This window comes from Elaeis guineensis, chromosome 4 (assembly GCF_000442705.2).
Source record: "Elaeis guineensis isolate ETL-2024a chromosome 4, EG11, whole genome shotgun sequence".
In the NCBI taxonomy this organism is placed as follows: Eukaryota; Viridiplantae; Streptophyta; class Magnoliopsida; order Arecales; family Arecaceae; genus Elaeis; species Elaeis guineensis.
This window is the reverse complement of record NC_025996.2, coordinates 7,539,736-7,555,126: the sequence shown is the minus strand read 5'-3', so window position 1 is coordinate 7,555,126 and position 15,391 is coordinate 7,539,736. Positions and strand designations below refer to the sequence as shown.

Here is a 15,391-nt window from a genome sequence, read left to right as displayed (position 1 = left end):
GTTATACTCCTCAGGTTCTTGAATCTAAGGTTAGAAGAAGTCAATTGCAAGAAGAAGAAGAAGAAGAGATTTCAGAAAGAGATATCAAGAGAAGAAATTAAAGGAAGGGGGAGGAGGGAAGAATTCCTTGTCTCCTCTCTAGAGGGAGGGGGTCCAAACATGGGAGTAGGAGAGAGAGGATGGAAGTAGAGAGATCTCAGGAGAGGAGAGGAAGATCTCTGAGGATTGGTAGAAAGAGTAGCAGAAGAGAGAAAAGGGGGGAGAGATTGCAAAGAAAAGAGAGAGGAAGAGAGAATAGGAGAGAGTTAGAGAGAGGGAGAGTTGTATGCCTCACTTCAATTTGACCCTTTTCTTTCCTTTCACAATAACAAAGCAAGTTGGAGAGGAGTAAATGGGAAAAAAGCACGCGCAGAGAGAATAGGAGAGATAGTGTAGAGAGAGGGAGAGTTTTATGCCTCTCTTCAATTTGACCCTTTTCTTTCCTTTCACAATAACAAAGCAAGTGGGAGAGGAGTAAATGGGAAAAAAGCGCGCGCGTGCGCACATATACATACACATGGATACATGGAGAGAGAGAGAGAGAGAGAGAGAGACTGCATAAGTGCTAGTTCATCTGATTGTGGAATTAACTTCTTGGCTATATATGTACTAAGATTTTTGCCTAAATTAGCTTTGAGAATACTGCACTTATCACTGCAAGAATATTTAGTCATGTAAAAATCATGATGCATGTGGATGAATATGAAGTTGTTAACTACCACTACCCTACATTAACAACATGCATAGTCCAACTATGTATGCATGCCATACATATGTTCATGCACATGCAAATGTGTCTCTATATGCATGTCTTTATGAGAGAGAGAGAGAGAGAGAGAGAGAGAGAGAGATATTTAGATCTTAGCTAATATTCTCCTGATAAGAAGGGTTCCAATCCTGCTAGTGCAAAATCAATGATCAGTGTCTAAAATTGAAGAACTATGTTTTTTTGATCATGATCCCAATATTTAAATACCCAGGGAAGACAAAAAGTGTCTAAGTTATCTTACGTATGCTGATTGAATTATGCTAATATATATGCTAGGTCATATTAATACAGAGTCCAAAACCCAAATCTCACTTAAGAAATATTGAAGTGCATTGGCCATACCGCCACTGATTACCATGTCTCACTATCAAAATCCTCCTCTTTTGAATGCTATCCGCATAAGAATTTTTCAACACTTGATTTTGTCTTAACATAATTTATCTATTGTAAATTATGTTCAGACTTCAGAGTTCTTGATCTTCAACTTAAATAATCTTTAGTTTTGCACTTTTAGGATCAAAGCCTCAACTCCACCAGGGGGATCCTAGCTCAACCTTACTAACAATATTACAAATAAAGTAGGTATCCTCCTTTAAGCAACCTCTTTAGAAGCATGATACCAATAATGTAGTATTCATTTCTGTGGGAAACCCTTCTCATCAAAATTCAGAGCAACACATCTAACAATAGGATAAGTTGTTTCTAATGTAATAACATTTAAAAGGAATATTTAAGGGAAAAAGGATTTCTTGCTTTTGTCTGAGTGTTCTTTACTGTCTTTTTGCATGTTTGCAAGAGTAAATGCGCGGATACTTCAAGAATCAGAAGCAAGTTCTTTTTTAAAAAAATTAATTCTAATAAAAAAAAAACACACAGATGTGAATGTTTAAACTATTTACTGCAATATGTACATATGTACATATTTGCACAAACACCTAAGCACAGGTTTAATTAATGCTTAGTTTGTATTTAATGTTACAGGCCACGAACAAATGTTGCAACATCAATAAATCAATATTGTTAAGTTATAGCACCTCATTACTCAGTTAGGCAAAAGGTCCACCACAAAGAGTATTCACTCTTAGGCTAATGAACACCCAGGATTGAAAAAGATAATAATAAAAATGAGCAATAAAATTAACGTGCAAAGACCACAAGGGATACTTCTTGTCAGGTTCTAGTATTTTAGTGAGATTAACCTCAGTACTCTTGATGCGAACTTGGGTAATTCATCAATAGAACTGAACCAAAGTATGAATTTAGTGTTAGATTAGACAAGAGAGCATAACAGGCGAGTACACAGGATCCCCGAGATACAATTTGAGATGAGAGCATGATACTTTCATATTATAGATAAGGAAAAAGAAAAGGAGGAGAGCCAAAAGGCAGTTCTGATAAAAGGGAAAACAACGAGCATCTCTCTTGGAAAACTCAACTCAGGCACAACATCACCTACAGTAGCTATGAATCATACCAATGAACTGGCACATAATGTAAAAGATTAAATATATCACAACAGCCAAGTTTAATCTACTTAAGTCCTCCCTAGAAATGGTGACATCTACTACATCACATAGCCCAATCAGGCCCCTTGATATGTCACAGCAACCCAACCTTCTTCAGTGATGAACTCTCACAATGTCAACTCAACTTGTTATATGCATACTTCAGAATGAATATTCACAGCAGTATTGACAATCTGATTCTTTGCATGTGTGGCATGCTATGCCAGCAAGATGTACCAGATTATGCTGAGCCAATTACAAGTGCAATTTGCTCAATGTTGTGAACACAGGAGCCATGGATAAAGTCAACTCACTACACATCCACAAAGTTATTCCAACTGACGCTTAAACTACAAGAGTCATGCCACCGTAGTAAAATATAAACATAAACTGACCCGAGAAATTCTATTTTTCAACCCCCTAGGCCCCCTACCATACAACACGCTTTCCAAATCATAATTACTTATGTTTGACCAGAAAAAGAAAAGGAATTACACTGCTTGAATTTTTTTTCAGAAAATGCTGCTTCCATCTTATTAAATAAGTTAACATTTCCAAACAGAAAGGATTAGACAATAGTATCGAAGTAGATTGAAGAAACCAAAACAAATAACTGTCATTTCTTCACTACAAATTAGTCCAATAGTGAATTTTTAATATTAAGCACGTGCATGTGTATTTAACTTGAGGTCAAGATACATTGTCACCATGATCGTTAATTGCTCCATAGCATGCAAGGGAGCATTGATGCAGCATAGGGTGCAACCAACAAGTACTATGACCATCTAGACCATCCCAAGCATCAGAGGAGCTAGCAGGTTTGCAGGTGAAGATTGTAGTAACCAAATTTTAGCTCGTTTCCATATTTGTTATAGAGTAATTCTAATATGTTTTCTTATTGTCGAGTCCTATTTCGAGTATGCTTCTGTATCACGTTTAATGCTCGAATGAGGGTTAGGGTATCAAATCCTATAAATATGCGCATAACACATTGTAAGGCGCAGCCTTTGAGATATGAATAAAATTCTTTTCAAGAGAGTTTCTTTCATCAGGTGAAGGATTCTTCAATCCAGTTTTCTTCTATTTGCATGTTGATCTTCGAAGCAAAGACTCATCGATCAAATTGCCCCTTCTTCCTTTTGTCATTGCATCAAGCACTTTCAACAGTTATAATTATTATAAGAACAGGATCCAAATCTTGAACATAAGAATGGTAAAGATGGCCAATCGATATCACAAAGATGATCAATTAACAAAATACATGCTACACTGCACCACATATCAACCAAGGGTATGAATAGATATGCTTTAATATGGCTCCTACACCCTTGATATCAAGGTTCACTCTCTTGGAGTGTACTACCCTATATTGGGCGTATTGCACTACACCAATGCCGCATCAATACTCAATACAAAGGGTGTACAGAATTTCAGTATGTTGAATAAATACCATATTAAGCATACTAACAATGCACCAGCATGGTACACACACAGGATCTGGTACTGAGATTGCAAACCTTGCTTGGTGTGGCCTATGATAGCCAAAAAGAATTATTTTTTGGCCCTTTCCCTAATGTTTTATTGCTTTAATACTTTTTGCAAAAATATGGTTACATGCATCAATTAAATGCTTGAGTCATCCAATTTGATGTATAATTTAATTTTTTAATTACTAATTTAATACACAAGTTGCAATAAACACATTATTTCGGAAAACTACATGTGTGCATAGACACTTCAAATACATGTAGACTAATGAAGATCAGTAAATTAATGAATGATACTGAAGATCCTAGTGCATTCAAGATGAATATTTCGTGTTAGCATTGATTTGACAAATGAACAAAGGAAGTGTTAGTGTTGTTTAATGTCATTTTAGGTGGGATGTTTTGAAGGCTAAAATATATGGCTTTTCTCACCAGATTTTTTTGGGTTTTGGCAGTGTATGGTTGAAAAAGATTTAATAGAATTTAAGATTTAAGAAATACCTTAGCTTTTAAAAAGTTGAAGTTTTGACCCACCCCAAAGATCTAGAATTTGAACTAAAGATGAGAAATCAACTCTTATTCCTAGGAAATTCAAAATTTGAGTACTTTCACTGAACTTGAATAGGTGGTTGTTCCTTACTTACATGTAATACTTTAAGTAAACAAAAATAAAGAAAATAAAAGAAAATTTCCTAAAATGATAACTATGTAATCAAGCTTGTCCCATTAGTCCCTGTGTTGGTCTGCTTACTCCCAGATTGTTCCAACCTTCAAAAGGTAGAGAACAGGAAAAATTGTTTTCTAGGTAGTATCATTCAATACCAGACAGCACTGATAGATACCGATATATGGCAAACTCGATTTGGATCCTTTCTATAAATCAGTAGATGTAAGTCCATTCCTATTTAATAAATATAACCTGTATATTTTAGAGAAACTTTACATGGAGATGTATATTGAAATGATAAAAGAAACATAGAAAATGAACTTACAAACTCAAAAGAAGAATACAGCACAAAGTTGAGCTTACAGAATTACGACAAAAGGAAATCAACGAAACTGCTGCTGTAACAACTGGCATTGGTTTAGTTGTAGATGAAAGCATTGTCTGGATGAAGGCTGGTATGTTGGTAAATGTTTCCTGAAATTTTACAGAAAAGGCAACGGTTAATATTGTTATATATTGCATAAAAGGGAATAAGATATTCAATGAACAAAACACGTTTCAGAAAAAAGGAATGACCTATCAAAGAAATAATAAACATGAAACAGAGTAGATAAAAACAAAATGCAACCTAAAAGATGTTTGAGATTTTATTTTTTAGATCATTTGATACAAGGACTTGATTTACATGTAATTACAGGATAAATAAATCTCATAATATGCAATATGGATACATGTAGAAAATCAGTAGCTGCCACTGAACTTGACTAGTATACTGGCACTTAGAAATTCATTCATCTCAACTGCATTGATGGAACAATGACCAAAGCCAAGAAGACATCACCAAAACTATTTTACTTCAACAGGTTCTGGAGTAATCTTACAATCGTAGTAGCCAATAGTTAATATATCAGAAAGTATCATACAAGGAGGCTGTATCTTTTATACATGGCAACAGAATAAGAACTACAGTAACAAATTGAAGGTCTAGTCATGTGTTGATCTCATTCTTAGTCAAGGATTAGAATTGTGCATTAAGAGAACATGTCGAGCCAACCTCAAATAGAAAAATTCACTCAAGATAGCATGAAAACTAAGGCTTATCCCAGGATTCCATCAGTCTTTGAGAAGCTATATGGATCCTACATGGCAGTTGATCCCATCCAAGGGCAGACAGGAAAGCATATTTCAGGTTCCTTCCTGTACATGAAGTTGGAAAATATTTTACATGGTGAAAGCATCTTAAACCAACATTCTTTGTCACATTGTCATTTCCTGCTACTCCTAACTTTTCCTTAATTTATGCATTCTTAGCTTTGCATAACCTCATTTTTCAGAGACCTGATTTTTCCAGACATCTCTGGAAATCATCTCCACAGTACATGTCATGCATAACCTCACATCATATGCTCCTTAGCCTCTTTGCATTACATGTCATGCACAATGTACTGATCCATACAGCTATAGTCATGTAACTGTTAGTAACTATAATTTTAGACCATGCAACCACGTGCTTATTATAGTCAAGTAACCCAATAGACTCAGAAGATTACACAGAAAGTTAAGCATAAAAATTATAAGATCATCAGATATAGAAAACATGTGAATGTGGAAAATAATCTTGGCAGAAATTAAGAGATTCATATGATGGTCACTACTCAGCTAGCAACTAACACAGAAAGTCTGATAAACAAGTAATGAATATTTGATAATGCTATTAGCAGGAACCAAAATTACCTCTGATAGATCCGCCAGAATGGAGTGCACTATATCAAATGCAGAGCACACAGCAAGCTGTACATCTTCAATCTCCTTTAGCTCATAATGGTGACTGATATACAATTGCTATTTTTTAAAATTGAAAACAAGAAAAAGCTCAGAATTCAGAATTTAATGCATATGCATGGTAAAGATTGACAGAACACAGCATTACTAACCTCCAATGCTTGCCTTGAAATACACATAACCTGACAAAGAATGTTGTGAACCGAAGAGTCATATATTATAATGTCCCGAATCATGTGTCCAAGTTTATTCGGAACCTGGGTTGCTTTTACACAGCTTTTCATCACTTCTAACACCTACTCAAAAGCATGCATAGTAAAATCAAATCACTTTTCAACAACAATTGACATGGTAACCCAACAATATCATGGTCTAACATGTAAAAATTCATATATATAAGTTTCAAAAATAAAAATTGAAAAAAAAGAAAAAGAACTTAACCACAAGATAACAAAAAATATAATCATCACCACGCACTAGTCAAAACTCCCAGAGAAAAAGAGTTGAACAATAAAAATAAAGATTTATATTAGATAGATATAGATGGATGGATGGATTTTTGGTGTTTCGTGGGGAAGGGGGGAGAGAAAGCAAAGAGGTACCTTCAATGTCACTTTCCAGCGATCATACTTCAACTTGTAATTCCAATGCATATGATTAACCAGTACATATTGAAGAGAAAATACAACAAAAGCAGAAACCATACTATCAGCTGCCCCTTTTTCCAAAAGTGCCATAGTGAAATCAAGGACTGCATTGATACAATGATTTATCAAAGAAATGGAGAGATAAACAAACGAACGAACATAAAATAATGATTCAGCTGAAATATAAGGAAATACAAGTATGCATCATTATATAAAAAGTTTCATCAGTAGTTTATAAATCTGACTCCTGGACAAGCTGTCTGACAGTCCTCCTAGATCCACCCTCGAGCTCTCCAATCACCCTGAGGGCATCCCAGTACATATACTTTTATTTTTTACTAGGTTCACCTTTCTTCCTTTGGCACATTCTCGCTCATGAAACAAGATAAGTGAAAAAAATAGAACATAAGTATACCATTATTTATCTCAAATCAGATTGAGATTAATTCATTTCGTCTTATGCGCATCACAAACACACCAAGTGCAATGCCAATACCAAAATCTAGTCTAGGATATTTGAATTCTTTGTGCCTGCTTGGATGCTCTGGTGTCATGTTTGCAAAGACATCTCCTAAGATGAGAGCTGCTCAAGGCAAGGAGCCAGCATGAGAGAGAGTTGGGGACTGCTAACTAGTAACTGAACCCCACAGGCTCAAATTGTTACAGAATGAGCCAACAAAGTATCCCAAAAAAAATGAATAAATAAAGTGACCCAGGTCACATGGAGAGACTAAAACTAGTTCAATATAATAGTCCAGTAAAGTAAATAAATGATTTGCTTAAAAGGGATTTGAACTTCCTCTAGCAAACTTTGCTTTGATACAATGCTAACTAACTGGTAAACCTCAAAAGTTCAATTTGTAATAGAATGAGCCAACAATGTATATCAGGCTTAACACACCCCCTTCTCCCTCTTTCACAACAAGCAGGATGAAATCAAAAGATCAGGTTGTTAAAAAATGAGTCAACAACATATATTAGGCTTAACACACCCCCTTCTCCCTCTTTCACAATAGGCAGACCAGATGCACTGATCTGCCACTCAATCCTTACTCCTTAGTGTTATGGTTTACCACAAATCATCTTTCTATATAGATTTTTATATCCTTTTGGAACTCCACAATTAATCAAAGTCTCAAATCCCTAGCTAGCCAGCTCCCACTACAAAGGGAGTTAGCTTGGAATATCCTAGTTGGGCATCCAAATAAGATCTATAAACCATCAAGCAATTGGTGCATCGAGATCATGCCTATATTTTCAGAAAACAAAAAACAACCAGATTAACATTTGCAGAATCAGTAAAAAAACACAACCAGTAAGGCAGTAACATATGGAAATTAGACGAACTTCATCAGAAACCAAACCGACAAGAAACAACACCAAAGGGGAAAAAAGGTTTGGCTTGCTAGAACAGCATTTGATGGACACAGCAAGCTATATTGTATCTTGTTCATTTGTAAACATGGTTCAAATGATAATATCTAATATTTTACATAGGTCAAAGCAAGTTTGCATCAGATGCAAAAACTTTCAAATAAAGCTAATAGACAAAGGTAATCAAAATCAAATAGAAAGATATAAAGTTTGGCTTGCTATAACAACATTTGATGGACACGGCAAGCTATATTGTCTAACACAATAGCAGCAACATAAGCAACAATATATAGCACAGATTGCAGAAGGGGATAAGCTGAGAATAAATTAAAGATGAAAATGTGCCTGAAGTTGTCAGTGGCAAACACTCCTCACTTTCCCCACCATCCACCAAGAGCATCCTAGGAAGCCCTCCTGAAAGCAACCACGTGCCACTGAAAAAAAAACTGCCATGCCTCAGAGAATAAAAAGAAGAAGAAGGGGAAGATAAATACAATGATAACAAAGTCAGAAATATCACCAAATCAACAAGTTACAGTTCTCCAACAAGGGCATCAAATACAATGGAATACATAAAGGATAACAATAAAAATAAACATGAGCCATAAGCAATGGTTCCAAGATACAAGTACAGTGCAACAAAGAGAGGCATGTGACGAGAGATGGACAGAGTAAGAAGACTGAGCAAACATTGGAAAATAGGAGAGGAGATGTAGGTTGTGATTCTGAGATCATGGAAGAATAAACTAATTGATCCTTAATCAAAGAGAAACCTGAAGAGGATGCACCAAATGGTGTGAAAAAGCCCATGAGTATGAAGAAGAAAAGAACAGATGAAGCATTGACCTAGCAAGAATAAGAAATAAAATGTGACTATTCAACAGAAGTGAGAATGACTTCTGTTCAGATTTAGTAGGGCATGTAATACGAGTGTTGAGCAGTTGAAATACATGAAGATGCCTTCCACTTTATACTACCAATTTGCCAAGGCATGTGAGGACACAAATTTGTAGACAATGTTGTGGTAAGAAGTAATAACACTAACCTCCAACAAGACATGTTCATGCACATGATCAAACTATATACCATGACACTTCAGCCAAATTGGGTTCGAACATAGCTAATAAAAAAACATGCCCTACTAATATAGTTTGCCCAATTGCAAATATATCAAACCCTCTCGATTTTAACAACTCTACACTGGGAAAGGCAACCTAACCTTTTGCACAAAAGATCAAATTAACACAAGATAATCCACAAAGCGTCAAATGATGAATGAACCCTAACAGGTTTCTGAACCCTCTACGAGTCTTATGCAACAAAAATTAAGAAGAAAAGGAACCATCCAATGACATGCAATCAAATTATGAAAAGAAATTAGACTTATAAACTGACAAGCATATAAAATATCACAATGAGATGCAAAAAAGAAAAAAGGAAAAACCTAAATATGGGGTACTGAAGCCACACCACGAGATAGGTGAGACAATCCAATATCTGTTGTTAACTACAAGAAGAGAGCACATGGAGCACATAGTAATAGGAAGGTGGCATTAAATGCCATATGTTCCATCAACATCAAGAGCATGATTCTGAGAACATAGTAACATACAATAGCAAAAGACAACAGAGAATGCATCAGTATAGTGGTTTGCTAGATTTTAAGAAAAAGGTAGCCCGTGCAAATGAGAGCATTTTCCTCCTACCACTCTGCAAAAGAGAAATAGAAAAAAAGGAGAAAATATAGGGTAATTTTTAACAAAAGCTATTATATATTATAAGCATTGACACGGAAAGGGGAAAGCACCCTGAAGTTGATCGCATAATTTAATATAGGAATATTAAATAATATAGGAATATAGGAATATTAATCAACATTATTTTATCACACATGATCAACATCAACAGAGTAACATACAGCCTTATCAACCATTTAGCTTAAAAAAATTGATAACAAAAATGTCTGGGTTTGAAGCTCACCCTGATGAACAATGTAATTCTGATGAGAAGACATTTGACTTCGATGCCACCTCAATAACATAAGAAGGAGCACTACATTGACATAAAAGCAACATTACCATCAGCCTAAAATATTTGCACAAAAGACTAAAAGAAATGTCATATATATGCACATATATAAAAAGGTGTGTATATATAGACATATATAAGTGCCTTCCTCCAGAAGTGTAATAATTGATAAATTATTAAGCATTTAATATATGATTCCAATATTCATGCCACAGAAATAATAACATTTCCGATTCCTTCATAAAGATGATGTGAAATGTGAAAACGATTGATAACCAAGAAACAAGATTTGAAGTACCAGTATCACTGCTCGTACTGGTTAGAGTGTGGTTGGTGCAAGTGCTACCATGCTTCTGTACTGACAAATAATACGTGGTGACAACCCAGTATGGTGCATGTGCTAACCCTTTTAATTTTTTCGTTTCTCAGATTTGGTGTTGTTTAAGGACTGTAGAGTGGTTACACCGTCACGGTGTTTGTAGGATCAAAAAAAAAAAAAAAAAAAAGCTTGGAGTGTTCATGGTGCTGATAATGACACCTGCACCATTTTTATGATTTTCTGTTTTTTGCTAGTTTTAGGGTTTCTTCTGGTTTTCTATTTCTAGGTATTTTTCTGGTTATTTCCAGCTTCTTGTTACTTACAATTTCTTTAAATACAACAATTTTAAGAAAAATTTGTTTCAACAATGAAGTGCATGTGATGAAGTGTTGTTCATCGCATGCACTTGATTCATGCCTTCAAATAACATAGGAAGGTTTCGTAATTTTATTTTATTCAAAAATTTCATATTAATATTTTATTTAATTAAATTTAAAGTAATGGTACGATAATTTAAAAGATTCTACTTATTCAATTACTTATTTTAAAACAGCATATTGTTGTTGAAAAAAAAGGATTGCTCTTTTCATTTTGTGACTTTCAGTCATTTCTGCAACAGCAAAGAAAGAGCAATGAGATTTTTACCTTCCATGCCAATAATTTTCTGCTTGGAATCGTTAAGCTGCTATGCTACTGTATCAGCATGTCCACAGAGGGAGCAACGGCACTTTCCTTGCAAAGTGCGAAGAGTGTTTTGGCTTAGTATGCCAGCTTAATAATGGTAGAAATGGCTTTCGATTGTTCAAATCCTTGTATGCTATCCAACTAACAGTGAAATCTCCTTGGCACTTTAACTAAATACTAGATCACATGCTCTACTAGTGAGAAAGGACTCGAGACCTAGTCCAACCTGGTCTGCCCTGGATCAGACAGGAGAGATCATGTCTTGGGGTGCATCCCAGACCCTAGGTCTTCTAGACCAACTTGTCCCATTTTGTCCCGCACGACCGATTGGGAATGATGCACCTTAACATTTAGGATGGCTTGGTGTCCCAGAACACTAATTTTTTTAATTTTTAGCATTTACTCTTTTTTGGTTTTTCCATTCTTTCTTGTTTTAGTGGTTGTCTAAGACTAACTCAGGACCATACAAATACCAAACCAACTCAGCTTCAAACCAGGACAAGCCTTTGTGGGAAGCCTTCTAGTCCAACCATAAAACATTCTCTGTTGTTGCAATGTGCTAAAGGCGAGCTTGACAGCAATTTGTGACAAACATCATATATGGCATGAAAATTACATGCTTCCATGTGACCCACGTTCCATGCATAGGTATCTATAGGAAATTAAAACATCCATGATATCAATAACACTCACTCCTGAGTCCTGACTAAGGAAAAAAGAACAATATATAGTTAGATGGCTTAAGTGGTGGCGGAGGTGATGACTAGGGGTGGCAATCGAGTCGGGTCAGATATAAACGGATTGGGTCAGATACAATCGAGTCAAAAAATTCTGAACTCGGACCCGACCTGTTTAAATAAACAGGTCAGACTTTAAAACCCGAACCCGACCTATTTAATAAACGGATTACCTGACCCGACCCATTTACAATCCTTTTATAACCCTTGAAAAAAATAAAACTCAACATCCATTTATAAAAAAATTAAAAAAAAAAAACTGACTTCTGTCTCTGCGACCAATCGCCTCCGCCTTCGCCCTCGCTACATCTTCGTTCGACCATCTCTCCGACTGCCACCCTCGCTGTGCTCTTGGCCGCCTCCAGCTCCGCCCGACCGACCGCTTTCGCCGAGCTCGAGGTTCTAAACTATCGGACTGGACCTCCGTCATGCTGATCTCCACCGCCGACGATCGAAAAAAGCAGAAGTAGTGAAGCCCCACTGCGAGGAGGAGAAACAGGTGGAGGGCCATCATCACCGCCGAAGGCTCCGAGCAGTGGAGCACATGCCGATGGGCCGCCGGCTGAAGATCACCACCGGATTCTCCCCTATCAGCCACTCGATCCACTTTTCTGGTGGCTTCGTCCCGTCGATCAACAAAGCCGCCCCTCCCCTCTTCCCCTCCGCCCCCACTGCCGCCGTTTTCTCTCGAAAGATCAACGAGATCTGAGACCATGAGAGCAAGAGACAGAAGAAAAAGGAGAGCGATCGAGAGGCAAGGCCGTAAGAGCGAGTTCGATCGAAAAAAAGGCGAGAGGAGAGGAGAGGAGCGAGGTAGATTTTGTGTGGGAGAGGGAGGTGACAGAAGGAGTGGGTGAGGCACTGAAGTGGTGACGGATCAGTGGATCACGGACGGGGTGAAGGGCTCTACCATCCAAGGGCTTTTTAGAAGAAGGAGAAGAGGAAAAGCAGAAAAGGATGAAGCGCAGGGGTGTGAGTGCATCACGCGTGGAGCCTGTTTAATAAATGGCCCTGGCCTGTATCCTCATGGCCCAAACCCAATAGTCTATTTATAAACGGGTTAAACAGGTTGGGCAGATTCAAAACTTTAAACCCAAATCCGACCTGTTTAATAAATGGATTAAACAGATCGACCCGTTTACGACCCGAATCCGTTTAATCCAAACTCAAACCTGCTTATAGCGGGTCGAACGCAGGTCGAGTTAGCAGGTCGGTTTATATTTTGCCACCCCTAGTGATGACAATGATGATGGTGATTTCAGCAGAAGCACCAGCAATAATGATAACGACAAAATGTTTGGATACATAGTGGAAAAGAAAAGATTAAAGAGAGCAACATAAAGAAAATGCCAACTACAATAACTTAAAAACATGGTTCTAAATGCCCATGTAAAAAAAAAAAGGGGGACAAATCAGTAGTACGGGCTCTAGCAGGTCAGGTTGCGTTAGTAACTCTCAACCCAGACACAGACTTGTAGAGGGTTTGTGTTTAAATTTTTTGATCCCAAACCCTCCCAATCCAATGATCGCATCAGGTCTGAGTCCAGATAGTCAAGATTTAATAAGACACAGCAGGTCTACATGTTGGGTCAGAGAAGGTTAAGACTAGTACTCAACCAAACATTCAAAATGGGTTTAAATCACATGAACATCAGGTCCAGTTCCAAGTCCCAAATAGAAAGCAATATTAATTAACTAGGTTCCATTCATGCCCTAATCATAATTCATTAGCAACATAATTCCAAAGTATAAAAAATTAATTTTATGAAAATGTGAGGGGTATAAGGGTGAAACTGTGCATTGTATGCTGGGTAAAGAACTAACTTCAGATCAGCTCTGAATTTGGGTCGAGTTGGGTGTACAAAAGTCAGTCCCATATCCATATCCTAAAATGCAATATGATTAGGTTAGTACAATTTCACTAGGACTACAGCCAAAAGTTTTGTGGGGTCTATTTTCGAACATGTACCAGCCGATAGGTCATTGGATCTAGATTGGGTCTGCATAGGGTTCAGGTTGGGTTTTGTCCTTGGGCCTTTTTGCTAGTCCTGATCTATAGTACACAAAATATATGGTACAACCAGGTTTGCCATCTCAGTACCGGATTCCGTACTGATAAAATCCTATTATAGTATCAATACATGGGATGGTACAGTAGTATAGATATGGGGTGGTACGGCGTACCAATATGATAGCAATACAATACAGTACGCCCCATATCGGATGGTATGGGGCAGTACAGCAACCATGGGAACAACATTAAAATCCACATCACCCATAACAATCTCATTGTGAATAAACATTTCTAATCTACAGTTACAAATACATAAATCTGCAGGAGTTAGATCATACAACTATCATGTATTTTGGTGGCCAGAAATAACAAAGTTGTCAAACACAACAATAAGTTTCATTATTTTTATCTTTACAGATACCAATAGAAAATCACAATAGAAACGGAGACATTATTCAAATAAATGCCGTAAACTTATGTGCCTCCAGAAAATAAAGACATGAATGGATATCAATATGTCAGAATGTTCCGAAAGGTAAAGCTTACCACTTTAACATTTCTGCCAATATACTGAAACAAAGAGACACTATACCCACATTGCTAATATCCTGGACTATACAGAAGACCAAAGCACAGATAATCTTGACCAACTCAACCCTAAAAGACAAAACCAATGTGAAGTTCCATAAGTGAAAGTAAATGATCCACATGAAACATGTTAAGCATATTCCCTCACCTCAATCTTCAAAAAAAAAAGAAAAAACAAAAAAAAAAAAAAACACTCCCTCACCTCACATCATTTTCGATTTGCACACTCCACTTAGAAGCTTGAACAGATGGAGATTTGCCAATTTTCATCAAAGCAAAGCACAATGCCTACAGTAAATTCCCATGTGGAAAAATAAGGACATATAAAGAAATTAAGAGGCGAAAATTGTAAAAACAGAAACAATTATATCACCAAGAATAAGATAAAATGGAAAGATATCAAAGCATCTTTAAACAAGGAAAATTAAAGATAAAAAACGAGTAAATATAAAACCATGAATAAAGTGTCAGCTGGCAAAACGACAGCATTTGATATGCACAAAGCCAGTACATTACAGAGATGCAGCATTGGCACAAAACTAGAAGCACGTCAGTGCTTGGTCACAGACACGATACATGCCAAACACTGGCATGGAACAAAACAGCATGATACATGCCATGCTAGTGCTAGGCTAGCATGCCACCGAGACACAATATCTCAATATGTTAAATATATTTTTCCAATATAAATGGCATCACTAACACATAAAAAGATGGTAATATGTGCACATCATGTGCAACTATTCATTTG

The 15,391-nt window shown here is 36.7% G+C and overlaps 1 protein-coding gene across 1 annotated transcript in view; it reads right to left on the bottom strand.

Annotated features, from left to right (window-relative positions):
- Window positions 1–15,391, bottom strand: part of LOC105044092 (uncharacterized) — a 54,537-nt gene that overhangs the window by 16,749 nt on the left and 22,397 nt on the right. Inside the window, 8 exon segments of the mRNA XM_010921889.4 lie at window positions 4,831–4,941; window positions 6,202–6,309; window positions 6,402–6,545; window positions 6,852–7,000; window positions 8,616–8,704; window positions 10,251–10,322; window positions 14,599–14,709; window positions 14,843–14,928. Of these exon segments, the coding sequence (XP_010920191.2) occupies window positions 4,831–4,941; window positions 6,202–6,309; window positions 6,402–6,545; window positions 6,852–7,000; window positions 8,616–8,704; window positions 10,251–10,322; window positions 14,599–14,709; window positions 14,843–14,928 (870 nt within the window).